This window comes from Mycotypha africana (genome assembly GCF_025528875.1).
Source record: "Mycotypha africana strain NRRL 2978 chromosome Unknown BDF20scaffold_13, whole genome shotgun sequence".
Taxonomy (NCBI): Eukaryota; Fungi; Mucoromycota; class Mucoromycetes; order Mucorales; family Mycotyphaceae; genus Mycotypha; species Mycotypha africana.
In genome coordinates this window covers 26,614-54,312 of record NW_026515737.1, presented here as the reverse complement: position 1 = coordinate 54,312, position 27,699 = coordinate 26,614, and the positions used below count along the sequence as shown (strand labels likewise).

The 27,699-nt window shown below is 37.4% G+C and overlaps 6 protein-coding genes across 6 annotated transcripts; 2 read left to right on the top strand and 4 right to left on the bottom strand.

Annotated features, from left to right (window-relative positions):
• Positions 1-334: 334 nt before the first annotated feature.
• On the bottom strand, positions 335-2,960 carry BDF20DRAFT_908188 (uncharacterized protein; the record flags this gene model as incomplete). Its single annotated transcript, XM_053083453.1, has 8 exons — positions 335-1,245; positions 1,320-1,385; positions 1,456-1,514; positions 1,578-2,310; positions 2,379-2,453; positions 2,532-2,649; positions 2,730-2,842; positions 2,918-2,960. The coding sequence occupies 8 exons, from the start codon at positions 2,958-2,960 to the stop codon at positions 335-337; spliced, it is 2,118 nt and encodes a 705-aa protein (XP_052931413.1).
• A 1,421-nt stretch (positions 2,961-4,381) lies between these two features.
• Positions 4,382-5,804, bottom strand: BDF20DRAFT_897501 (putative endosomal cargo receptor). Its single transcript, XM_053082553.1, has 6 exons — positions 5,539-5,804; positions 5,424-5,459; positions 5,158-5,341; positions 4,977-5,084; positions 4,735-4,896; positions 4,382-4,644 (listed from the first exon to the last, which is right to left on the bottom strand). The coding sequence occupies exons 1-5, from the start codon at positions 5,692-5,694 to the stop codon at positions 4,772-4,774; spliced, it is 609 nt and encodes a 202-aa protein (XP_052931412.1). The 5' UTR covers positions 5,695-5,804; the 3' UTR covers positions 4,382-4,644; positions 4,735-4,771.
• A 444-nt stretch (positions 5,805-6,248) lies between these two features.
• On the bottom strand, positions 6,249-6,524 carry BDF20DRAFT_828511 (uncharacterized protein; the record flags this gene model as incomplete). The annotated part of the gene is made up of 1 exon (XM_053078256.1): positions 6,249-6,524. A coding segment is annotated over one exon (276 nt), but the record flags the coding sequence as incomplete, so codon positions are not given.
• An 8,211-nt stretch (positions 6,525-14,735) lies between these two features.
• BDF20DRAFT_991511 (uncharacterized protein) lies at positions 14,736-16,860 on the bottom strand. Its single transcript, XM_053085349.1, has 5 exons — positions 16,779-16,860; positions 16,096-16,674; positions 15,437-15,987; positions 15,145-15,347; positions 14,736-15,010 (listed from the first exon to the last, which is right to left on the bottom strand). The coding sequence occupies exons 2-5, from the start codon at positions 16,580-16,582 to the stop codon at positions 14,833-14,835; spliced, it is 1,419 nt and encodes a 472-aa protein (XP_052931410.1). The 5' UTR covers positions 16,583-16,674; positions 16,779-16,860; the 3' UTR covers positions 14,736-14,832.
• Positions 16,861-18,692: 1,832 nt separating this feature from the next.
• Positions 18,693-20,140, top strand: BDF20DRAFT_788191 (uncharacterized protein; the record flags this gene model as incomplete). Its single annotated transcript, XM_053076145.1, has 3 exons — positions 18,693-18,894; positions 18,987-19,143; positions 19,321-20,140. Coding segments are annotated over 3 exons (1,179 nt in total), but the record flags the coding sequence as incomplete, so codon positions are not given.
• Positions 20,141-20,445: 305 nt separating this feature from the next.
• BDF20DRAFT_897470 (uncharacterized protein) lies at positions 20,446-20,904 on the top strand (the record flags this gene model as incomplete). Its single annotated transcript, XM_053082552.1, has 2 exons — positions 20,446-20,662; positions 20,699-20,904. Coding segments are annotated over 2 exons (423 nt in total), but the record flags the coding sequence as incomplete, so codon positions are not given.
• Positions 20,905-27,699: the final 6,795 nt, after the last annotated feature.

Below are 27,699 nucleotides of genomic sequence, written 5' to 3'. Positions count from 1 at the left end.
TTCAGTATATTGATGCATGCGTGCGTGCAAATAATCAGCAGAAGACACTTGAGTATAACGGGACATAGGACTGTGAAAATGGAAAGTATACGTAATATTGGTTACAAGCAGTAAACTAACTAGTCCTCTTTTATTTCCTAGCGAAAAAAGTCCATTGGAAATAATTACTAAATAACACAGTAAACATGAATTTAAAAATTTTGGTCAAAACCCTTGATAGCCTATCGAACAGCTATCTTTGAAAATGTACATACAGCAATGTTAATGGAAACTATTTATGGAAAAGGCACTCTAAGCTGTACATGCAAATGGAATTTTTGACTTATAGGGATATCTAATCAGCAATTTCGCCTTCCTCGATCTCACCTTCTTCTAAAGTTGGCACTGTAGACATAAATGTAACTGAAGGCGTAGGTTGCAATTTTTCCCCTGAATCCTTCATATTACCATTTTCGTGATTCTTCTCGTCCTTTTCAATTGTATTTTGTTCTAGGCTCTTGTCGAATGGTGGAGATGTTGGAACAGAAGATAGCATAGATTTAACAGATTTGACTTCACCTTCCTCATCCTCACTTTCCGTTGTCTTTGCTTGATTTTTTGAGCCGCTAGTGTTCGTAATGACATTAGTATTTGGATTACTGTCTTGTTTTGCTTCAGTTATACTTGAAGCTGTAGTTAATCTATCGGATGACAATGTATTAGCAACGGGTACTTCAGAGTTTTCTGCCGTTACTGGTACCGCTGCTATTGAAGAAGTAGACAAGTACTGTTGTGTTTCTGTTGGCATAGGAATATTAGTATCAAACGAATAACTTGCTACAACATTATCTTCCACCGCTGGTGGTGTCGGCAGTGTGGATTGCTGTTCGGTGATTGCTTCTGTCATCAAAACGTCCTCATCTACGGCAGGTTGATGTTGTAAAGCCATTGGTGCTGATATTACTCTGTCGCTACTATCTGTAAGCATATAATCATTCTGTTGTTGCTGTTGATCCGTCTGTTCTTCCAAGACTTTAGCAATTTCATCCTCCTCCTCTTTTGATAAATTATGCTGCTGATGTGTTGGCAATGGTGATGAGGTATTACTACCTTTACTATTGCTATGATTGGTATATTTTCCATCTTCATCATAATTTCTATCTAGGCGGCTTTTTTTGGCCCTCGATTCACCTTCATGTTGTGATTCACCTTCATCCGAATCGTAAAATTCATTATCCGGGACTATACGACGATCCCAAAAATTCTCTAAGGAACAATAACGCTACAATTAACAAAGATATCCTTATAATTGCTTTACTGCTTTAATTCAGTCAGCTTACGCGAAATTCGTTCATCTGGATCTTCATCATCTTCGTCGTCGGACATATCATGGTCTCTCGGAACCTCTGCAACAAGAACAATTTTAACAATTAAGGAGCTGTCTATAATCTGACAATGACTAATATATCTTCATACCTTGCATTTGTACACCAGGAGCAAACAATGTTCTAGAGAGATTTTGGAAGACTTGTGTTCTACAAATTTGCAGTAAGTAATGTGGTTCTTGGTGAGTATCAAATGAATCATTTAAGATTTACTTGATTTTTTCTAAATAATCGGGAGTATTCATATTTTCCATATTGCTTGGTCGAACATCCAACTTATAATCAGGACCGTAATATTCATAATAGTCGTTATAAGGCATATCTGGTCCTACTTCCTGTCCAACAACCACGCCTGTTTCATATGCCCAAGCTCTAGCTACATTTCTCATCGTGTAGCCTCCACCTCCAAGCACCAATGTCGGCAAGTTGAATTTCTTTACAAATCGAACACAGTTAGCATGTCCTTTCATAGATAAGTTAAAGCAACCTAGTTTATCGCCGCTGAGTGAGTCTCCGCCACATTGTAAAACCACAGCTGCTGGTCTGTACCATTCCATGACTTTTTCAATTACAGGTTCAAAGACTGAACGGTAACTATTATCGTCAATGCCGTCTCTGAGAGGTACGTTGACGCTATAATATTTCCCCTTCTGTACACCTACGTCCTTTAGTTCGCCGGTTCCAGGGAAGAATTCCCCATATTTATGAAAACTCACTGTCATGACGCGGTCAGTAGTGTAAAATGCTTCTTCTACGCCGTCACCGTGATGGACATCGATATCAATATAGAGGACGCGAGCATAGTACCTCAAAAGCTCCAAGATTCCCAAAACAATGTCATTGACATAACAAAATCCGGAGGCTTCTGATTTCTTAGCGTGGTGTAGTCCACCGGCCCAATTGATAGCTATGTCGCATAATCCACGATTTAATCTAGCTGCTCCCTCTGCAACAACAAAATTGTACGTCAATTAGTGTTGTGCGTCGTATGTACAAACGGTCGAATGTATTTACCCATAGATCCACCAGCACTGAGTCCACAATATTCAAATAAACCTTCAAAAATTGGAGAATCATCTCCTACATTAACTACATACAGAAAAAGGAGTGTCATATACTCTCAGTATCATAATGCGTCCTTGTTCTTTTGTCCAAAAGTATATTTACACTTCGCTTGCTCTTTTTGATATTGATCCATATTTTCAGGAGTAACTCGCGATAAGAACTCAATATAGTCATCAGTATGAAACTGTGTCATTTCCCATTTATTTGCTGGTTTCGCTCGCTAAGATTATAGATAAAAAGATTTCAAAAGCATCAGTTTTGACATTGTATTCTTCAAAGTGCATTTTGATCCAGCTTTACGTATATCTCCATTTTTTTGTACAGCCCATAATTCATCACTAAGCCGTGACACATTCTTATACGATGAGGTCGCATAGGGTGACCGGGACCATAGTGATAGTTGCCAACATTGGCTGAAAATGGGTTGCAAATTTATATTATTAGTTGCAGTTTTTGTTTTACAGTCTTTAAAATGTCTGCATGAGTACCATCGTAGAAATAACAGACTCGTTTTTTGCTGTCGGACGACATTGTTTCTAATCGTAATAAGAATGAAAGAGGGAATTGATTTCTGAAATTTTCAGTGAAAAGTAGTTTCTTTCTGAGCTTCAAAATCATCTAAGCGGTAGGAGAGAATTTATAAACGTTACCACAACACTCTGACGTTTGTCCCATAAGCCTTGAGTATCAAGCTTTAAGTATTCAAGATATAGTTAGCGAAAAACCGCGGAAAAATGCGTGGAGGTCAGCAATACTGAGTTATGAATTTCTCACCGATCAATAGACTATTATTGTTGTTGTTGGTAAGCCCAACAATAAGCTTACAAAAATTCCGGAGAATATAGACAGCTGTCAATCGTTATTGCTGCATTTAAAGCTGTTAACTGAATATTATTATTCATGAACAACAATAATACAGTGCGTCAATGCTTCGTTCGTAGTTAATGAGGTTTACTTTTTCCTTCCAGCTCTTTTAATATGCATAAGATACTGTATCTGTAAGAGCATATTTCGTCGTCTTGATAATACACTGCTACTCTTCAAGAGCCATACATTATACGGTCATGCTGATTATCTCAAAAAAAAGTGCATTAACCAATTAGAGCAAATACATATAACTGCAAACATATGATCTCAAGGACAATGTGCATATCATATTATTGACCTTGATGTATTGTTCAACTTTCCTAGAGCTATGCCATTCAACTGTAGATCTCGTGCCTATCAAGGAGAAGCAATAAATATTAAGCAACAACAATGCTGGCAAAATTAGAGAGTCTGACATGATGAGAAGGAACATTAAAAAAGGAATAGGAACCAGGCTCAGTAAGGAACGAGCTTTGTCGTCTACCGTATCGCGGACATATTCATAAACATAGGGCTTTTTTTTTTAAAGAAATGTCAGATGCAACATTGAAAATGAATTGGGAGGAAAGTCGAGTTTGAATAATGTTGTATAATTTTCCGTTCAGCCTCATTTGAAGAGACACTGATTAACCCTCAGCTTCACAATATAGTATTCGATTGAGTGTTTACTCTCATTGTTATCACAAAATTTGAAAACTTGTAAGACGAATAACTCTCTAACTCGTCCATTATCATTACTATGCATTTCCCTCTCAAAGCAAACACTGGCATTTCTCTTCTCTTATTGGAAAAGTAGGAACAAGATTTAAAATGGAAGCTTCAACCATGCTTGGACATACATTATTAGTACCGGTTTAGTACCGTTCGTCGTCTTTGGCGTCAGATTAAAGTAAAAACGGATCATGTGAACAAGCGAACACCAGGAGTAACTGAATGCTTAGATCAGTAGTTGATGCAGTGTCAGCGATTTAATGATACTGTGTTAAGGCTTGATAAACCTTTTGAAAAACTGAAAGAAAGCCAAAGACTTGTCAAACCGTATTTATGCGTATTCATTAGCAATACTCGAATAAATACGTTATAACATGAAGTATTAATATGAATTATGCGACAGTCGTGTCGATAGCAAAAACGGTGAGTTTTGTTGTATTCAAATTGTATTTTATGAAATAGAAGCTAGAATGCCTGTAACAAACGCTCAAGATAATTTGTTAGGCCGAAATATACAATAGATGTCACCATCGCTAAATGGATACTTCCAGTTCCTCGAAGAATCAGGCTACTTGATAGTTTGTCTGCAGTAAGTAAGCAGATCCTTTCGATCAGATTGAGAAGCTTACCAGCATTACTATTTATCGCACATATTCCTTTGAGAGACAATCAGTAAATGGAACTGATTTACTGCAATGAACGTGTTTATTCACGACGATACTTATACACTGAGTTTGTCTACTTCTACTGACGTGATGTGCACTCTAAACTGCTCTTTTCACCTCGAAAAACCGCTTAAGATAATATACTTGCCAGAGACATACGAAACTTAATAACACCAGCTGACCTATAGACCACCATTTTACGCGAGCGTTTGTACTTTCGGCAGCTGAAAAAAGTTCGAAGTTGTTATTCTCATCTTGTATACTTTTACGAACTAGTCATTATAGTATAATATTGATACTTTACTATCTCTATGTTGACGTTCTCGAACGACAATATATTCTTGCTGTGCTTTTATTGCGAAAATACTTTCGGCCAATTCTGCAATTTCTCTTTCCAATGGATCAGTATGCTCTTTTGTGGAAAATCATTTGATTAAGCAAACTATTTTCCATTTTTGCTATTTTTTATGTATTCGAGGATGTACCTTTGATATTGTCGTGAATCTTTTGGATATTTTCATGCAGATTGAACCCTACTTTCTTGGAATGGCCGGAGAATTCATTACCAAAACAATAGCGATATTTACCATCCATATTTGCTTGCAATGAATGAGTATTGGAAGACGTTCGTGTAGTGGAAACCACAATAGCGTCGGTAGGATCATGTATCTATTTAGAAATGGTACGTGTAATTGATATTTTTTGCATTCGCAACATGTACGCCTATGCAAAGGTTTGTAATTCTCATTACCCAAAAGTCAATATCTAGATTTCCTCCTTCACCAACCTGTGTAGTACATAGGTTAGAGATGATCAGTCTACGCATTTCTTCTACTTTTCTAATTAACAAGTTTCTAGTATTTCACCTGATAAGAGACTGTCAACTTTTCGCCTTCAGTCAGTTTTTCGAAGTAGCAATCAGCAGTCTTTGGCCCAATGACAACTGACATAGATTGAACAAGATGGATTATGGAGAGCAGCACCACAGCAAAAGTGATTATGAACAGCTGATGAGCCCTCATTTTGTGAGTATGGAAAAATGAATAACGGAAAAGGGAAGAACAACTAAAATAAAGTTGTAAAAGATATTACAGTCAGTACAATGGTGTAACAACAAAGTTTCAATGATAGAAGTCGGTTGGAAGGCACTGAAGCCACATTATCCTCAAGGACTGTAGCAGTTCATGTCAATGCTCGTCTATTAAGCTATTTAGCAAAACTTCATCAGCCGTTTAGCTAGAACGTGAGAATTGTCTTACTCCCATTTTCTGCCTGACAAGTGAAGTAGCCTAATTTATACAAGTATCTGCACCTTGAGAATCATTTGAGACTCATAAGTCACTTTAGATATCTTTCGTTTGACTCTCCACAGATCACAGTAAAATAGGTACAGTACATCGTATCTTTTATTTTCGAGACATATTTTCGAACAGAAAAGGCGTTCGGAAAAGAGGTAAAGCTACACTCAAGCAACAAACTGATGTAAGAAGGTGCTGTGTTTTTATTTGATTGAGGGTCAAATTGAGAAAATGTTCGTTCCGGAGAGCAACGTAGGAATGCCCGAGAGAGCAATAGCCTAAGCAGAAACCGTATCCCTGCTATGTTCAGCCTTCATATTCAGAACGGAGATGCAGTAGGGGTCAATACAAAGAAATGAACCTCTATGGTTCATTTTTCTTTTCGGTTGTTTTTTTCTACAACTGCGACGGCTGAAAGACATTGCTGCAGTAGACACCAATCTGACTGGGATTAAACTCGTTAGTAAGGCATAATGTATTCTTGGCCTCCATGGATCACCATAGCGTAAATGACCTTTAAGAGGTGAGGCGATTCCGTATCCTCTGTCATCTACAGATATTGTGGGGATGATTATAGATGTTAGCTAAGAAGAGATATTCGTGCGTGGTGTCGTTTGATTGCGTGAACAGTTGCTGTGTTAATAAGAGTAATTGAGCCTTTTTATCTCCAACCATACCTTATTTCCAGGACATGGAGCAGTACCGTGGCCTACTATTTTTGTTAGTCGAATCAATATATCCTACGAGTACATACAGTGACTCACAAAAATGGCTCATTGTCTGTGCATTTTGCAATTTCTTCACTATAACCAGACACTAAGTATATTAGCTTGATTTTAGAAGGATAAAGAGCAATACTACAAGTATTATTGGTATAAGTTCTTTGACATCGCAACAATTCATCTGCCTTTACGACTAAGGATTGTTGCAATGCCGACAATTGGGCATTTTGCATAAATTCAGGAATCTCTAACGATCGTCCGAAAAACAAAAGAAAAAATGGATTTTGAGGATCAGGCATTTTCGCGTATTGTATCTTTCGCATTAAATAAGCATATTTCACCCCTTCCCCCGCCCCCCTAAACTTCCCATTATAACTGTCATGAAAATCCATCGATTACCGTTACCCCACATTTCAACCATATTAACACTGATTCAATATGAGACCGATCCTTACGACATGAAAATGGATATTATTTCCAGACCGAATGGAAACGATTCCCACAGAAATACTGCAAAGTCACTGGGCGTTTCGCATGCAACAGTAAGTTGCTAGCGATCTGGCATGTGTATCTCATGGTGTAAAGTGCAGTGACTGTTGTATTTGCTTATTATAAAAATTGGTTACTGTTATAAGTCGATGACTATGAACTTAGGTGTCTTTATTGTTCTTCAAATGAAGTAGAAGGATTATTTACTCTGTGAGGTTTAATGGGAATTATATTACTTTGAGGACGCGTATTGAAGCAAAACCCCCCCCCCCCCATTCAAACAGCGTTCCATTGAACGGCTATAAAGCCTCACGCGAACCGTCTTAAGTCCTCCTTTTCTTATCGTTAAGGATTACTTATTGTACGGTTTGCAGGTAATTGATATTACATTATTACATTTTTTATATTTTACAATAAAACATCGTTAAGGATTACTTACTGTACGGTTTGCAGTGGTCAAAGAAGACATTGGCAATATTATTTTTTTTAGTAAGAGAGTTTTTTTCAAGCTCCAATGTTTTACTTAAAGTCCTTAAATGTAAGAAAGGGAAGTAAAGACTGTGGTGGGTATATATACAAAGAGGATCGGAAAGAATAAAAGAAAACACCGATTAACTGAGAGCAGTGTACTATTCATGGTAGCAAAAAAAAGATATATGAGAGTCATGCTAGCATGAAATTTGCGTGGTAGAATGCATGATGCTCGCAAATTCATCACGCATTTTGCGTGCCGCCACAAAGTAAAGCTGGTATAGCCGATGCTACCACGCAGGTTGCGTGCTGCCATGAATAGAGCAAGGACGGAGGACTTTAAACATCTGAGATTTCCACTCATATTCTACCAACTCTCATAAATCAAGTACAATTTTACAATTTTGAATAAGTTAAAACAAAAAAGAAAGTAGAAAGAGTCTCTTATATGTAGACTGGTAATGTATATGTTAGAATTTCCTAGACAAGAAAGTGGTATGGACGACAATGCATAATAAGCAAGTGCAGAGTATTGTTGTTTTAAATAGAAGCATCGATGAAGAATAACGATAGCCAAAGATAATGTCCTTTTTCTTCTGCTTGGTGCTCCCTTACCAATTTCACCAATTTCAGCCTTTTGAGCAATAAACAAAGCTTTACTGATATATCGCTGTGCAACCATTCGGGCTGTTGTTTTCAATTATTTGAGGGCTTCCTTCTTTCACCTTTTTCTTTTTACAAGGGCTTTTAAAAGCTAACGAAATACTGTTACTACATCTCAATTTCTTTTCATAATCTGCTCATTTGGCCACATCACCGACAAGATGCACATTGAATCATGACATCTGAGTAATTAAGGCACGCTCATCTTTGCCGTTACATTGCTGCTTATAGTTTAGCTTGTTTATTTACCAGGATTGCAAAGTCGTATGAAGAAAGTGAAGCAAACGATGTCAAATACGCATAATGCCGATTACTTCTCATTTAGCACTGCGAACGACAACTAAATAACCTTTCCAAACAGGTATTTTATTTTTGGCCCAGAAAAAAATAACTCTTCGTTTTATTTTTACAACTCATGGTCAGCAGACATTATATGTTTATACCATATCTTCAATTGACACTTTTTTTCTACAGAACTCAAGCTTGTGGCCTTTGATCAAACCCTTTCTTCAACTGTTTCATGTCTTCCGCTGGGCCAATACCAACGCTCTCAAATACAGTTGCAGCCTACCATTGCAAAAAAAGAAAAATACAGTTGTTTATGGTTGCAAATAATCTGTTTTGCCCCTATCAGGTAATCATACAACATTATTTTTTACTTCATAACCTTATAGCACCAACTTATTCATTTGTTTTACTTCTTTTTTCTGCAATAATTAAGAGTAGTAGACTGTAAGAATATCAATGATACCCAGTTGTCAGGTAAAAATTGTCACTGTCATTCATACTGGACCTTCGTCGTCAATCGAATGATCCACACGCTTACTTGTAGGAGTACTTTATTTTGCTGTAGGAGTGTATGTAAGGACAATATCTGAACAAGCAGACCAGCTACTTCTTTGCAACTATGGGAATTTGCAATCTTCAGCAACTTATTAACGCTCATATTTCAAGCAATAATACCGTATAAATTGCGCTATTACACCCTAAACACATACTGTAGCTCAATTGATTTCTCAACCTACTGTTTAATTCAGCAACTTTCAAAATAGCAAAGAGCTCGTCATTACTATTTTTTTTTCTATCAACAAGGCAGAGTAGCCTACAGTATAAGTAATCAATAAATAAACCTGAAATAAAACTATAGCATGATTTTCTGGCTGAACAAGAAGCAGCAGCCGCTCATGTAAATAGTGTACTAGGCTAACAATTGTAAGGAAATAATAAAAAGAGTACTGCCATGTTTGATGCTTTCTACGATGAAAATTGCGCGGTAGCATGTTTAAGGCGTCTTACCATGCAAAATGCGTGCTGCCATTTTTAAGTCGATTTAGCATGCACTATTCATGGTAGCATGCTAGCATGCTATTTTCAACGCAATTTGCGTGCTACCATGTTTAATGCACGGTGAAAATGTAAACGGTGAATTTACAGAATAAATGAGTCAATATCAAAACTAAATACTTCCGAATCCAGTTTCAATTCAGCATCCAAACGTGCAAAGGAGCGAACAATGCGAAGTTGAACGGTGTTGTATCCAACATCATATTACGCGTAGAATATTACATAATGCTAAATAAGAGACTACAGATCCTTGTAATGATTGGTTTAATCTTGGGTGATAGCTTTGTCAGAACAATTCTTATCGAGGCAAAATATGACAATAAGTTCGTTACACAAGATCTAAATCCTGTTACTTGGCTTCTATACTTTTTTAGGAAACTGAATTTTTTCTTAATAAATAAAAGTTAATAAACATATGTTCATAGAGCCATTAAGAAACTTAAAAAAAATATTTGATGATGAAAAACTAGCAATCGATTATCTATTAGATAACAATTTTATCGATAAACATGAAATATGCAAGATATGTGGTAAAGAAACCAGACTTAATTATAAAAGGAAGTTGTATATATGCAAAAATTACAAATGTGAAAAGGCCATATCCCCATTTCATGGAACCATATTTAGTAAAATGAAATTGCCTATCAATCTACAATTAAATATATTATATGAATTTTTAAAGAAATCCTCTGGATCAAGTATTTCGTCAAGTTTAGAGGTTGATAAAAATACAGTTTCAAAATATAAAAAACTTTTTAGAACATATTTAAAGAATAAAATGCTTATTACACCGGAAAAGAAAATCGGTGGGAAAGATACAATTGTAGAAATTGACGAAACTAAGATCGGAAAAAGAAAATATAATAGAGGACATAGAGTGGAAGGTGTTTGGGTTATAGGTGGTATCGAAAGAACTAGTGTAAAAGGTGGAAGTAAGAGAAACTTTTTGTGTCCAATTATAAAAAGAGATGCTGAAAGTATAGAAAAAATTATAACAAAATATGTAAAGAAAGGTACAACTATTTATACTGATTTATGGAAAGGATATGGTAATTTAAAAAATATGGGCTATAGACATGGTACCGTCAATCATTCTAAATATTTTAAGGACCCTATTACAAAAGTACATACTAACAATATCGAGAGTTTATGGAATGTAGTAAAACAAGGAATTCCTATAAGAAACAGAAATAAAAAATATATATTTCTTCATTGAAAAGAATACCAATGGAGAAAACAATATAGAAAGTCAAATATATGGTTAGAATTCTTAAAAGATTAAATTATCAAAAAAATTGAATTTTGGATATAATTAAAAAAGTTGCTCCTAAGGATTAAACGAAATGCATTTTAAAAATGCAACATTCTTTAATGAGGACCTAGTTATGTCAGTAAACTAACTTATTTAATACACGACGACAATGATATAATATGTCATACAGATACTAAAGTGTATTGAATAGATGATCATAATGAAAATATAAAAAAAAGAAAACATGAAACTGAAAAAAAGATATATAAAAAAAAATGGACGAGATATACGATATAATTATAAACGATAAATATAAATATAACATAAAACGAAGTATATTTATTAAAGATATGAAGAAATATGATTTATCAGAATATAGAATAAAACAAAAAAATGGGCATTATGAAGTATATATGAAAAAAAATGGTTCAAATAAAAGATTGAAAAAAGTTTATGAATTTGATACATATAATAAAGATAAGAATAACAGTAAAAATAAAAAAAGAAAAGAAATAGTAAATAAAGATGATAAAGACAATATCATAGTTAATGAGATAATGCCCATGATGAAAAAACTAAGAATATAAATATTATATCAAATTTACTAATATATGAATTACTTTTTATTGAACTATGATGTAACACAAATATTAAATGTCCAGGATACTCTGTGTCACGAATGGATCCTCATAATTACCCCTTATCGATCCCGGAGGAGGACATCATCTGTATGTACATCCGAGACAACATCATACAAGTAATTGGCTTGATTTAGAAATAAGTTAATATAGTATGTGGTATTTGACGACTTGAGAGTTAAATATCACTTAATTAAAAACAGTAAAAAGTTAACGAGATCAAACTAGTAGGTTTTTATTTTGAATCAAGTTAAGTTCAAAGAGAAGAAAAATATCTACTGCAAAAATTTAAATATCTTTTTCATATTGCGGAACGTAGAAACTGACAGCTGAGTTATTCTACTCAAAGAAGACGTATGTCTTCTGAACCGTAAAAGAATAGAATTCTCCTTTGAGGAGATTACGCATCTACCCGGAGCGGGTGGACTTGTAAAGGTATCCATGGCTTGATCTAGTGATCATGCAACTAACCTATTCTCCCGTGCTAACCATTATGTAGCACTGCTTGCAGGAAAATAGTATTAATTAGGAAAATGGTATTCGTGCGTGGTGTTTGAGTTGAGTGAACAGTTATTGTAAAGGATGATCACAAACTATTATCTTGGTGATCATTCTTTATGCCGAAGGCAGAGAATAGTACTTATGTAAACTATAATTTCAACATTTATCAGTTAAAAGAAATTGAAGGCAAAGTGTATGCGTCTGGGGTACACACTGATCGACTGGTAAAAGCCCAATACAATGGAACAAAAGTCTTGAAATCCTGGTATATTCCACGCCGTGCTCGTGCTCAAGATTAAAAAAAAAAAAAAACCATTCCTGATAATTTTCTCTCCTTGCTGCTTGCCTATGGTTATGCTTGTTCCTTTGTATAATATTCAACCGTTTTTGCTGGAAGAGGGGTAATGTCGTGTTACCCTTAGATAAATTAGATGTAACTTAGAATAAGTATATATAAGCAACAATTGTATAACGAATAAAACCCTAGTCTTTTTCTCCCATCATTAAACTTCGTGTCTTCGTCGCTTTGTGCACGTGTCGCGTCTGATAGGATAGCTTCTTATTTACTTTACTTATTTTTTATCACACTAATAGGATCCTGATTTTTAGAGAGATCAAAGAAAAACTTGACCTTTATCTTTATTTCATTTATTTGTCTTTTATACTATTCTATTGTTACATTAGGTTACTAATGTCGTGCACGAAGCTACGATAAGACTATATACTAATACCACAAAGGTAGGATTATTGTCAGAAGCAGAGGAAAGAATGACTTTATTCATTATTGGATTATTCTACATTTTATATCTTTGAATGTTACATCTAAACTGAACTAATTATTGGGGTAACACGACATTACCCCCTTTCCAGAAAAAAGGGTATCCATGGGGGAGTCCATTAGCTGTTTACACAAGAAACGGATCGAAGCAAACGAAGAAGAAGAGAGAGAGAGAATGTGGTTTTTTTTTTTTTTTTTTTTTTTTTTTTTATTGTCTATTTAGCCCTAGCATGTCGTGGAATATACCAGGATTTTTTTACCTTACTACCATCATACTGAGCGCGAAGTAAACGGTCTGTATGGACCCAAGAGGCATAAGTTTTCCCTTCAATTTCCCTGATTTGATACGTATGGAAATCATAGTTCACGTTGATAACTTCATAAGGACCCATCCAATTAAACTCGAGCCCTTTCTTGCTTTCATGACGTAAAAGCACATAATCACCTACACCGTTTACATTTTCACCGTGCATTAAACATGGTAGCACGCAAATTGCGTTGAAAATAGCATGCTAGCATGCAACGATGCGTGGGATGCGTGCCACCGCGCAAAGTTCATGCTACCATGAATAGTGCATGCTAAATCGACTTAAACATGCTACCGCGCAATTTTCATGGTAGAAAGCAATAACGATGCCAGCATGAATAGCGCGTGGTTCAATGAAACCCTCATGGTGGCACGCTTTTATTTTGTCCTTACATTTGTCAGCCTAGTACATTATTTACATGGGTGGCTGCTGCTTACTGTACAGCCAGAAAATCATATTATAGCTTTATTTCAGGGTTATTTATTGATTACTTATAGGCTACTCTAACTTCATGATACAATATATTGTATAATATAACGAGCTCTCATGCTATTTGAAAGTTACTAAATTGCACAGGGGTTGGATTATCAATTGGTTACAGTATGTGTCTAAGTGTAATAACGCAATTTGTACGGCATTATTGCTTGAAATATGAGCGTTAATAAGTTACTGAAAATTGCAAAATCCCACAGTTGCAAAGAAGTAGCCGGTCTGTTTGTTCACATATTGTCCTTAGACACTCCTACAGCAAAATAAAGTACTTCTACAAGTAAGCGTGTGGTTCATTTGTTTGACGAAGGTCCAGTATGAATGACAGTGACAATTTTTACCTGACAACCGGGTTTCATCAATATTCTTACAGTCTACTACTTTTATTTATTGCAGAAGAAAGAAGTAAAACAAATGAATAAGTTGGTGGTATAAGGTTATGAAATAAAAAATAATGTTGTATGATTACCTGATATGTACGAAACAGATTGCTTGCAACCATAAATATAACTGTGTTTTCCTTTTTGCAATGGAGGCTGCAACTGTACTTGAGAGCGTTGGTATTGGCCCAGCGGATGGAAGACATGAAACAGTTGAAGAAAGGGTTTGGTCAAAAGCCACAAGCTTGAGTTCTATAGAAAAAAAGTGTCAATTGAAGATATGGTATAAGTACATAACGTCTGCTGACCATGAGTTGTAAAAGTAAAACGAAGAGTAGTATTTGATCTGGGGCAATAATAAAATACCTGCTTGGAAAGATTATTTAGTTGTTGTTCGCAACGCTAAATGAGATAATCGGCATTATGCGTATTTGACGTCGTTACTTCACTCTCTTCATACGACTTCGTCAGCCCTAAGTTGAATAAATAAGGTAAACTATAAGCAAAAATGTAATGGCAAAGATGAGCGTGCCTTAATTACTCAGATGTTACGGTTCATTGTGCATCTTGTCGGTGATGTGGCTAAATGAGCAGATTATGAAAGAAAAGCTGAGATGTAATAACAGTATTTTGTTAGCTTTTAAGAGCCCTTGTAAAAAGAAAGTGAAAGAAGAAGGCGCCCCCACCCCCACATCTTAAAAAATAATTGTATTTGAAACGAAAATAAAAGCCCAAATGGTCGCACAGAGAAATATCGGTACCTTTGTTTATTGGTTAAAAACTGAAATTGGTAAAGGAAGCACCAAGCAGAAAAAAAAGAACCATCGTTATTCTTCATTTATGCTTCTGTTGACATAAGCAGCAGAGGTGGCGAGCGTCATCACCCGGGTTCTTTTGGCAGTGCCATCAAGACGAGAAGAAGGCCTTTTTCTGGTACCAGCAACAATTGGTGTCTCAATGACGCCATTAGCAGACTCAGGATCATCCAAAAGAACTACGCCGTGTCTATTCAAAAGATAGCAGAAAGTGACTTATCGCTTAGTTGCATTGATTAAAGAAAATGTATCATCCACCATGTAGCTAGAGCTATCCCTCACTGATCATAATGCTGAATGCACCCTAATTCCTTGGCTACTTACGCAGTTCTCTCATCTCCTGTTTGCCTACTAGTAGCGTCAGCAATAACACCAGAAAATGTTGACTGGTCACCAGGTACACCAATGCTGAAGTCAGCAAAACCTCCTGCAGAAGCATGATCATTGTTACCGACATTCATGCTATCGATCAAATAGCTAAGGGTGGAAGAACTGCTGCTGATGTCGCTAACACCCGTCGATTCATCCTAATAGGTATTGTTTCGAAAAAGAAGAAAAGATTTAGTTCCCATATTTTACAAACATTGTATCAACGGCTCAAGGTTATGATTATTACCCTTTGTTTGTGGGAGGGAGCACGGTTTCTGCGGCCGGTGACAGGAGGGACATTATTGGAAGTACCCGTAACTGCCTTGCGGTGGAGGTTGCGGATAGAATACCGCAACAGATTACGGGCAGCCCAGCCTTTCTTGCAGACGTCCAACGGAATGACATCGTTCACCGTTACGCTAACATCATCAGAGCTGGTGATGCGCCTCATCATTTCTTCGAACGCAACGATATACTTGTTTTGATCTCCCCTACTGAGATCCATCCACCTAAACTCCTTATCACCCGAAAGATGGAAGCGTACGAAAACCTTACAGTAGTAGTACGTAACTTCAAAGCGACGGTTTGCTTCTTCTAAAATGACTTCTTCAGGTTGGTGCATCCAACGAAAGTTTCTGCGAAGCGCCTCAACAGTCATGCTTAAGCACTCAGCCTTTTCAGACTTTGCTGAGACACTCTCGAATGTCCTGCCACCATCGTTGAGAGTATCCAACAAGTGTTTCAGTTCTTGAGCTGTGAGGTCACCCGCGAGAATACTGAATGCATTTTTGTCGAAAACTGTTTAAATTTAAGTTAAAAAGCAAAATTATTGTTAGCTCTGTATGTTTACAGCACTGTCATTCTCAATGTAAAGTATAACATCGAGATGAAATATTATCTTATTACCATCTATGCCCAATGATACAGGGGCATCCAAACCAAGGATGTTGCCACCACGACGAAGAATGCAGCAGGAACAATGATGTCTGGTAACAAGATTTGCTCCTTGTTGATTACCAGCAACACTGGAGGGTGGTAAGCTTTGGGGATTTTGGACAGCAGCTTGGATTTCAAGCAATTTGTCATAAATCATTCGGTTGGTGATAATCTCAGTAGAAGTGGTATCATCAGCAGTGAAAACGTCAAGGAAAGGGGAGGAGGAGGAGGTTCCGTTCATGTTGTTGGTGTTCATGTTAATACAGGAGATGTAGAGTAAGCGAAAACTATGGCTAGAGAATGAAGAAAAGTTGTGTATGTCAATTTTGGCTATTAAATATTGAGTCGTGTCATACGTTTCTCCACTTTGTTCATCTTTGCATCTTCGTTGTATCTTTGGTGTTGGCACAACGGCACTCCGCACATAGCAATTGCAAAACATCCGGATGTTGTGCATAGGAATTGTTAATGTTGGTATATTATACGTGTATCGTACTGTACCAATAAAAGTGTTAGAGAGCTATAAATAGTCATTATTTACTCATTCATCTGAATTGAGAGTTATTTGATAATTTGCCAAAAATAAACATAAAAGCAGATGTTTAGCAACTGCTACCGTCAAAAGAGAATAAGAAATTTACGGATGATCTTACCGTTGTACTATTAATATTGTTCCCCGCCATTTTTTCAGGTACAAACGATTTTGAATCCGATCGGAGGCTTACGGGTTTTGTTTACAGTTTACAGTTTAGGAAAAAAAAACTTTGATCTGTGCCGTTTAACGTTCCAGCAGCTTGGCAGTCTGACCTGTTACAAAAAAATGAATTATTAGGAAGGGCTCTCAGAACGAAAAAGGCAAAAAAAAAAAAAAACAAAACCAAACAAACAAGTTGCCATACCTATACATCCAAAATCCAATAGCAGCTCAGATCAGTTGGGCATTACAGTTACCTTCACCTTGAAGCTTTCGTAATTTACCGGAAGTAACAAAAAGCACCAAGCTAGCACAAGTATTGCTATACCTTGGCAACGGGAGAAACAGCAAACTAGACGTACGAATTTCAAAATGTATATAATGAGTTTCTTGTACACATGTCAAATTATTAACTTTTTTGCCTTCCAATCCATCTTGATCTGTCTATCATTATGTCAAACACCACTAGAAATATCAAGAAACGCGTTTTCCGTAGTAGACACAGTACTCTTCCTGTTTCTTTCAAAAAGGACGCTTGGGCTGTTTTTTCTGGAGAGAAGAGAATTAGCAGATCTAATAATCGTATCTCTTCTGCAGTACAAGATGTTTCCGCCGTTCCAACAGATATCGATGAGAGCGCTTTCAGTTTCCAGGAATTTGATGATGAAGTTACCGGTTACTATAAGACTGAAGATGATATTGATGAAGAGTTGGACGCAAGTGTTGAGGATGGATTGTTTAATGACTCAGATGACGATGTATTTGAGGGCTACGACGGCCAGATAGATGATATGGAGAGTAAGTATTCTTGAAGTGAGGAGGTCACTCAGTTCGAAAGTATGGATGACCGACCCTTTGCATACTTAACCCTTTCTTTTTAACATATTCTTTTTAACTGCAGTTGTGGATGCCCACCAAGATGTAACCACCGTTCAGATGATGCCTCTTCCCAGAGATTATGAGTCCACTGTTCCATCATCAGCTTTATATATTGAGCGTTCAGTCCAAATACCAAGGAATCCATTCACTACGTCCGAAATTCATAGTATTAGATGTTTTCAAATCTTCAAGGATAACGGTATCAGCATTCAAAGCAGTAACGAGCTAATTACCGTCATCAACAGCTATATTGCAAAAGTTTTAGCAGAAAACAATAGTAAGCATCAGCATTCCATTCCATTATACAACAGTGGCTAGGCTGCTTACCGCTTGAAGTACAATATACGCTAACGAACACCTTGCCTTTTCATAGTCCAATCAAGATATGTCAACTATGATATACTGATATTGCGTGCTACATTGGCTTTGATTCGTGAAAAGCTACCTCTTCCTTTCGCTCGTGAGCTTGAAATGTGCAGTAATGGTTGCTACTTGTATGATGCTGTTGCGGACTATGATAAAGACAAGTGTCCGATTTGTAAGAAGTCTCGGGGTTCTGTAAAAAAGACGTTCTTGAAAATGGTGTCCTTGAAAGACAAGTTTTCACAAATGCTGGCGTGTGATGAAGTGCGTGAGGCATTGGAGTATCGCAGTGAAGAGTTTAATCTACAAGCCTTCCAGGAAAACGAAGATAATGACAGAGTGTATCGTGATATATTCTCGGGTGAGGTGTATCAGAAATTCTTAAAGTCGCATGGTTATGGTAAGAAAAAGCATGACATCTTTATCATCATTAATATGGATGGCTTCACATCAAAATCGAGCTCAACAGCCATGGTGCTTATCAACGCGATTGTTCTAAATCTTCCACCAACTGAGAGGTATTGTGTTTATCTTTGAAGCCTAGGCGTGCCAACTTTATCAGGATACACTTTAGAGTTTCTAATACAATAATACCATTATATATTCTTATTTTAGACTCACCAAACGTAATGTCATTCCTTTGGCTGTTTTATACGGCAATCGCGCAAAAGATATCAAGAGCTTTCTTAAACCGATTTGTGATGAACTAAAGGAGCTGGAAAAGAAACCTCTGCGAGTTTTCAGAAACGGTGAATATATTACTGAAGCTAATGTGTACTGCCTTGGAGTCGCTTCGGACTTGATGGAAGCATCTAAGTTGATGAACCATTCGGGTAACGTTTTAGCGATGTTAACATTTTTCCGAACTGTTTCAGCTCTGTTGCACTGCTCTAATCATTATTGTTTCCTTCTGAACTTACAATAGGTCATCAAGGTTTATACGGTTGCAAGTGGTGCAAAAGTAAGATACACACGTCAGATTTTGCTACACGTTCCGTCGCTAACAAAACTTTTCAAATCATTTCATATTGTCTAGCTGAAGGACAGCATGCTGAAGACGAAGGAAAGCCGAAATCCACTATGTATTTCCCGTTAAGACACCAGGAGCTACGCACGATAGCTAATCTATTGGCAGAAGAAGTGAACGATGTAAGCCCTTAGATGCTTGATAGTAGCTTTTTGTGGTACAAAATACTCATCTTAAAGTCTTTTAATTGTTGGTAGACATCCAAGGAGAGTTGCAATTGGGGAATCCATAGTCGTAACATGTTTGGCGATTTTTGTACTTTTAATGCTCACTTTCAGCTAATGGACGAATTCCACTTGTTTACAAACGTTGCTCGACTAATCCATGAAGTTGTATCCCCTCCATTCAATTCGAAGTACAAGTATAATGGAAATGCCGACACCTATCCTTTCCTTCTAAAATGTCGAAGCTATGGTCCTCTTATAAAGCAAGCTACTGATATGTCGAGAGCTGAAATCCCCCCTCAATTCCATGCATCATGGAAGGGTATCAACATCTGCGATAGACTGAAAGGTCAATATCGTAGTACCGACTGGATAAATTGGCTGATTAATATTGTACCAACGTTGATAACGCCAGCATTTATGGATGTAGATGCAGCAACAGCACTTAATAAGCTTTGTCATGCTGTCAAATTGGCGACTCAGTGGACTATATCAGAAGAACAGCTTACCACCATCCGTAATAATATCGAAGCCTTTTTCCGCTTTCTTGATGCATGCTTGTTACAGCGGCGTATCTCAAAAACGTTATTCCGCATCAACCTCCATATGCTTTCCCATATTCCTGAATTCATAAAAGCACAAGGTAGTTTAAAGGCCTATAGTACAAGAGCCATGGAGCGAAAGATTGGTGCGCTGAAACGAGTAATGAATGCAGCTCGTTATGCAGGTGAGAACGCTGGCAATATTATCGAAATCGAGAACATGCTGTCTTTCCTTCAAAGTTCCGGTATCATTGATTTTGATGCTCCTTTTGCCAAACAGTCCGATCCACAAAGCTTTCGCGACTATCCCTCACTAGACAAAACAAAGCCACAACTCTGGTCGCCATTCCAGGCTTTTGACATTGTTCTAGGCAGTACAAGCAAGCAAACAAAATTGCACATCAACAGCGCCCTCAACATTTGTACACTTGCCATATCCTTGCTTCATTATATTGGTCGCATCAAATGCCAGACTCAATCTAATACAGCGTTCTCTTCCGCTGAGCTGTTATATCCTATTAAGTGTTCCGGAAGAATGTGGAAGGATGATGTTGTTTATCAATCAGAATTTTACCGACAAAAAAACAAAAATATCAGCAGAAGTGGCTACCATGTGTTGTTTCGATACGCCCATAATGTATATCATCGAGGGTATGTGCATTGTCTATTCACATTTACAGTATATGCATTTGTTTAGTATTAATTATGCCTTCATCGCAATTTGTCGATAATAGTCGTATTTCCAAATCGCAAGAATGTTGGTATGTTGTTAAAGTCTTGACCTTTTTTAATTTCAAGATTGACGATAGACCAGAAAGCTTTTACATCCTTGGTGAATTGCTGGAAGGTTCCCTATCTCCTACGAATAGTTACATTCCACGAGTAAAGTCACTTGGTGCGTCAGTAACCAATCGATATGTTGTAATCGATTGTAATGATGTTGTCTGTCCTGTCGGTCTCGTTTCTGTTTTAAAGCCTGCTAATGATGATGATGATGTTGAAGCGTGCTTTGTTTCATCCTTCAAATACGTTGTGACACCTGGCGATGCCCTGTCTGAGAAACTGTTGAAAAATCCAGGCAAGGTCTCTAATCTCTTCTTGCCTTCATAATTTACAATATCACTTATTATATCCACCTAATATTAGTAAATAAATATTATATATACCATCCACTTATATTTACTACAGCTGGCTTTTTCTTCCTTTAACGATTCTCATTTCGCTTACTTTGCGATTTCAAGATCCATGCTGAGCTCATGTCGACATCTCGTCCAAACATTCAGACAAAAACAAAGTTGCCTGCTGTTCACTGCTGCCAATGAATGCGTGTGCTTTCGCATTCTACGCTCTATATTCTTACACTTTTCCTTTCGCAAGATGTACTGGTATGTCGCTTATAATTGTGAAAGACATTGCGCGAATAGGAACATTCCTGTTGCCATTGTCAACATCTCGTTATGTTTTCTTTTAGTAGGCCGAAATAGTTAAAAGAGAAAGAAACAAGCATAAGCGCAAATTCTTAAAAGGGGAGTGCCAATTGTAGTTTCGTTTATGAGAGTTGGTGGTACAACTTCTTCTTTTTGTAAGATTAAGTCCAGAATATGAGCGGAAATCTCAAATAATTAAAGTCTACGCCCGTGCACTATTCATGGGAGCACGCAACCTGCGTGGTAGCATCGGCTATACCAGCTTTACTTTGTGGTGGCACGCAAATTGCGTGGTGGATTTGCGAGCATTATGCATTCTACCACGCAAACTTCATGCTAGCATGACTCTCATATATCTTTTTTTTGCTACCATGAATAGTACACTGCTCTCAGTTAATCGGTGGAAGATGATGATACTTGGGAACCTGCCTCACACTTCGACGATATCAACACTATTAGAAAATACTGGGCTCGTCGTCAAGTGAAATAAACAAACAAACAAACAAAGGCTGTCCTGAAAAATCGCTCATGCTACTGCTTGAATCACAAGTAAAAGCTCTGCCAATGTCCACTACCGATCGATGCAGCCATTGCAATCTTCTCACAAGTTACGTTGAAAAAAGCAAACTTTTTATCCAAGTTTGTTTCTTCAGCAACAACTTTGCCATCATACAATGCAGTCACAAATTTCGCAATTTCAAACACTTGCATTTTTCACTCCTTGACATTTCACTTCTCCACCATTTCGAGATCTACCATCGACATCTCCAGAAAGATTAGTTCCAACCTGGAAGGGGGTAATGTCATGTCCCGACCACTGTCTACAGTATCGAAACACGAGTGAGAATTAATTAATTTAAACACAGCATAAACGGCTGTCATCTTAGACTTGAATTGTCGATTAAGCAATTGTTCACAAGTCAAACTGGTATCAGATCCATAACAGTGTTAAAACACGCCTTCACTAATCTCTCATTAGATCCATTAGTACTCATTGGTTGTAACTACATCTTCCTAACATCCTATATAAGCTCAGCTAACTCTCTGAAAAATATATAAAGCCTTCATGTTCTCAAAATTGAAATAAAGATTATCTGACTTTTTCGGTCTCGTTCTATCTTGGTCTACAAAATTACTTAAGAATATCTCATGCTACAGCTGAATTCTCGTATTGACATGAAGAACACTTACTGTGACCTTCCTGGTGCTATCATTTATTTGACTACTAAGCCTGGTGTGGTATTCGCTAGTTTTAATTATGAAGTAAAAGGTAAAGAATAACACAAGAGAAAATAAACACGAAAGCTTAACGAAATCAAACCACCGTCTTTATTTCTCTTTCAAAAACAAACTAAAGAAAAAGAAAAGAAAACTAAAATTACTGCTATTAATAAAGACTTATTGTGTTTGCTGTCTACGAAATGATTGTATCGGGATCTATAGCTGACACTGATGTATTATGGTCAAATAATACTCAGTGAATCAGAGGTTTCCGTAAAAGAATAGGTCTTCCCTTTAGGTGGATAATTACTCGTCCATCCCAGAGCGGATTGATTTGTAATGTGCTATCCTGGCAGATCCAGGGTGATCATGCAGCTACATCTATAATCCAATATCTATCGGCCACCAGTTGTGTAGCTCAGATACTGTGGGAATGATTATAGATGTTGGCTAGGAAGAGATATTCGTGCGTGGTGTTCTTTTGATTGCGTGAACAGTTATTGTGTTAATAAAGAGTGATTGAGCCTTTTTTATCTCCAACCATACTTTATTTCCAGAACAGGGAGCAGTACCGTGACCTACTATGTTTTGGTTGTTGAATCAATATATCCTACGAGTACATATACCAATCCTGCTATATCTGAATGTCATATAGCCATAGATAACCTAAGTAAAATATATTTCATAAAGATAACCTGTTCAAGTCTTATGTGAGGTAGCTAATCTCACATAAGAATTGTCCTTAATCCATATTCTTTTCTTATCTTATCTTTATTTGTTATACATTTGATCTAAGGTTCAAATGTATACAATCGAACACACCGCTTACCAAACGGGAACGAAGATATGAGCAGTACTCATATCTGAGATCAAGTTTTATTTTACATTTCGTTAGACGTTTTGAGTAATTTACTCATATAATATTGCCATCGTGCCTCAAATACGACATTGCCCCCCCCGTTAGACGGTTGTTGATCTGAAAAGATGCAACTTAGCGTCGATGGAGAATAGTAGATGAGGTAGATGGGAAAGCAGTAAGATGGTTTAAGTGAGTTTGTTGTAGACAAATGCAATTGGCAGATTGTCAAAATGTGTGACGTATTGCAATTGTGCAAATGGAATACAAAAAAAAAAAAAAAAATAAAAATTTGTAGGGTTCATTGTTGGTTTTGTACTTTTTTATTTGTTTTCACTAGTGAAAGACATTAGATGTACATGACAGAAGTGATTGATTACTTGCGGAAGCGAGTTTTGTCAATGGCAGGTTCAAATGTGCGCATGGAACGACCACGAGGACTGCGACGAAAAGCTTGATGGGCAGGATTATTCGCTACCACTTTTGTACGGCGAGTGGGACGTTTAAAAGATTTCTGTTGTTGTTGAAGAGCAATGGGAGAATTGGGTACATCCGTGATCGCATCAGCAAATTGCTCAACATGTTCAATCAACGGGCCATTCTTTGTCAATTCCACCGTGGAGTAGTCATGTTCACCAGACATTAACTGGTTTAACAGTACAGAATCTTGTTTAGGCACACTACCTTTAACATGACGCCAATATTCCACAATGGATTGTGGGTCAGTGAAGTTTTCAGCAGTAATCCATGTATCATCTTCAGGACCGTAATTCTTCCAACGAACACGATATTCACGTTTTCCTGGAGAGCCACGATGACCAACAATGTTGTCGAATTCATACAGTGGGTGAAAAAACTGTTCACGTAAATTGCAAAATGCGCTATATTCCCTTCTAGCTCACGCTAATCAACATCTACGACGATGAAACTAATACTGGCAGATAGCCCAAAAAAATCTCTATAAAAGAAATGTATTTCGGAGTTTCAATCGAGCTATTTTATTAAGAGGAAAATTCCGTCGAAGATTTCTAAACACGTGAACAGTTTTTTCCAATGTTAACTAGTATCTAGTATGGCCACCATTCGCTTCCAAAACTGCTTGTATACGAGCTGGCATACTTTCAATATACCTTCTACACTCCTCCTCCGTAATTTTGTTCCACTCAGCGTCGAATCTTTCCCATAATTGATGGACCCCAGCTGCCCTTCTCTCATACATACTTAAACGCACCTTACACTGGTGCCAGAGGTGCTCGATTGGATTCAAGTCGGGACTTTGAGGAGGCCAATCGTCGATTACGTTCACCTTGTGCTCCTTAAACCACTTTTTAGTGCTATTGGATGTGTGTTTGGGGTCATTATCGTGCTGGAAATACGATTCTTGCCAGTCTAATCCATAGTACTCCATGGTATCCCTAAGTGTTGTGTCCAGAATATGCTGGTAATCCTCGGATTTCATGGTCCCATCGTATATCTGGCATGCGTAACCAGGTCCATAGTAGGTCATACAACCCCAAACCATGATATGGCCGCCCCCATGCTTGACAGTAATATCAAGATGGTGAGGTTTAAGTGGGTCACCTGGTCTAGTCCAATAGTATTTGCAACCATCAGACCCCCAAACGTTGATTTTCGTCTCATCTGAGAACACAACACGCTTCCAATCGTCGACTGTCCAATACTGGTGGTTTTTGGCCCATCGCAAACGCTTCTTTCTATTCTTCTCGCTGATGAAAGGCTTCTTTTGTTTGATACCAGAATGAAAACCCATAGATTTGAGAGCGTTTATGGACGTTTTGTAAGTCAAATCGTAACCCAAATCAAGAAAGGCTTTATGGGCCTCTTGGGCAGTATTTATAGACCCTGTTAATAGCTTGCGACGAACCACAGCTTTACTTTTCTCCGCTACAATAACCGGTCTACCACCTGCTTGACGTTGTCTGTTAGGGAACCACTTATTGCTATACTTGGAAATCACCCCTTTTGATATTCCAAGTTTCTTCTGGATGCTTGCAATAGATGTTTCTTTCGCAAGTAATGCCTTAAGTTCTATTTGAACGGCAGTAGAGAGTGTACGAGTCATAATTATAGGTAGGTATCAGTTGTAATGAAAATGGGAAAGAAAAGTGTAAAAAAGTTGTGAATTTTTGGTACCTTTATAATCTTTCAGGCACCCCTGCCCTCATTTAACACCCCGCTAAAATTATTTTAATTCTACCCTGTTCAGTCTCCGCAAAAAGTCTGATGCAAGGTTTCTACAGTAATTTGGAAAAAACTGTTCACGTGAGGTCTCCTAGTAAATTCAATCGAATTTAAACTTAGCGCCAATGAAATTGCTCGATAATAGAGGTACTTGTAAAGCAGAGTTTAAGCTTTTGAATGATACCATTTTGACCTGGATATCGCTTATTTTCGTCTCAACAGAGCTCAAAATGTCTGAAATCAGCAATTACGTGAACAGTTTTTTCACCCACTGTAGACGTCATCCTGAGAAACAAGTGCATCTTGCGAAACCAACTTTAATTCAGATGGTGTATAATCGCGAGAGGAAGCAACACCCATTTCGTCACGGAGAGTGTAATTACCAGCCTCAGTTTTGCGAATGATTTCATATGGACCTTCATATTGAGGTGTAAGAGATTTCTGAATGCCTTTCTTTTGAACCACAACATAACTACCGACAGGGAAATCAACCAAACGATGCTTTTTGTCAAACTGACCTTTCATCATTTTGTTGTATATCTCAGTACGTTCTTTGATTGCGGGAAAGACTACATCTGACATGTATTGTATACGTTGCAGAAGTTCATCATTCGACATGGGTTCAATGTTAACGTTCGAGTCATGGAGTAATGGATACTCATTGGACATTTTACGAGCGAACATCAAGTTAAAAGGGCTAGTAAGTAAACGTTTGGATATTTTACAATTGAGCATCAATTGTACAGAATTGATCATCATATCCCAATTGTCTTCAGAATTGCCAAGGATTAGTTTAGAGAGCAATTTCTTTGTGTTTTGAACGGCACGTTCAGCTCCACCATTGCTTTGAGCATAGTAAGCTGTACTCAAACGTTTGTCAATTTTCATAGCCTCACATAGAGTATTGAGGATCTGATTTTTCCATTCAGTGCCATTGTCAGAGTGAATGATACGAGGATAACCGACAAGTGAAAAGATGGAAATGAGTTCTTCAGCCACGGTTTTAGCAGACTTATCACAAATGGGACGTAGGATAAGAAAGCGAGTAGCGACATCGATGAGAACCAGAATATATGTGTTGCCGTTGGTTGTGATGGGAAAAGGACCGCATAAATCCATTTGATAGTGCCATCCTGGGGTATAACAGTAAATGGGTTTCAACGGATTATACAGTGACTCACAAAAATGGCTCAATGTTTCTGCATTTTGCGGTTTTTTCACTGTAGCTAGACAATGAGTATTTTTAGCTTAATTTTAGCTATACGACAGTAAAGAGCAATACCACAAGTACTATTGGTATAAGTTTCGTTGACATCGCACCACTTCATCTGCAATTACGAACATGAATTGTTGCAATGTCGACAATCGGGCATTTTGCATAAATTCACGAATCACCAATGAACTTCCAAAAAACACAACAAAAAATGTATTTTAAGGGCCAGACAGTTTCGCATATTGTATTTCGCATAATTAAGCAGCTCTATGTTTCATTTTTCCCCTGAAATTCCCATTACAACTTTCATTAGATTCCATCGATTACCTTTACCCCACATTTCAACTACATTAACACTAATTGCAACATGAGACCTATTCCTTACGATAAGAAAATGGATATTATTTCCAGACTGAATGGAAACGATTCTCACAGAAATATTGCAAAGTCTCTGGGCGTTTCGCGTGCAACAGTTGACAGAATTGCTACCGATCTTGCATGTGCATCTAATGGCAAGAAGGGCAGACCTGCAAAGATCAGCGCATTGCTCGGTCGAAAGATCGTTAGATCTTTCTATACTGGGCAATTTATTACTGCAGTTGAGGCTGCCCGGAACCTTCGAGGACAAGGATATGAAATATCTGCACAAACGATACGCAGATTCCTCAAATCAGCTGATTTCGATTCGAAGATCAAAAAGTCGGCATTGCCATTGACTAATGAACGTCGCAAGAATCGGTTGAAATGGGCAAAGGCTCACAAAAATTGGACGGTTGAAGACTGGAAGAAGGTCGTTTTCAGCGACGAAACCAAAATAAATCGTCTAGGATCAGATGGAAAGACGTGGACGTGGGTCAAAAAGGGAGAACCTCTCCAAGCCCACAATATCAACTACGCTTATAAAGGAGGTGGAGGAAGCTTGATGTTGTGGAGCTGCTTCACCCAATATGGACCTGGTTTTATTGCCAAGATAGAGGGGGGGATGG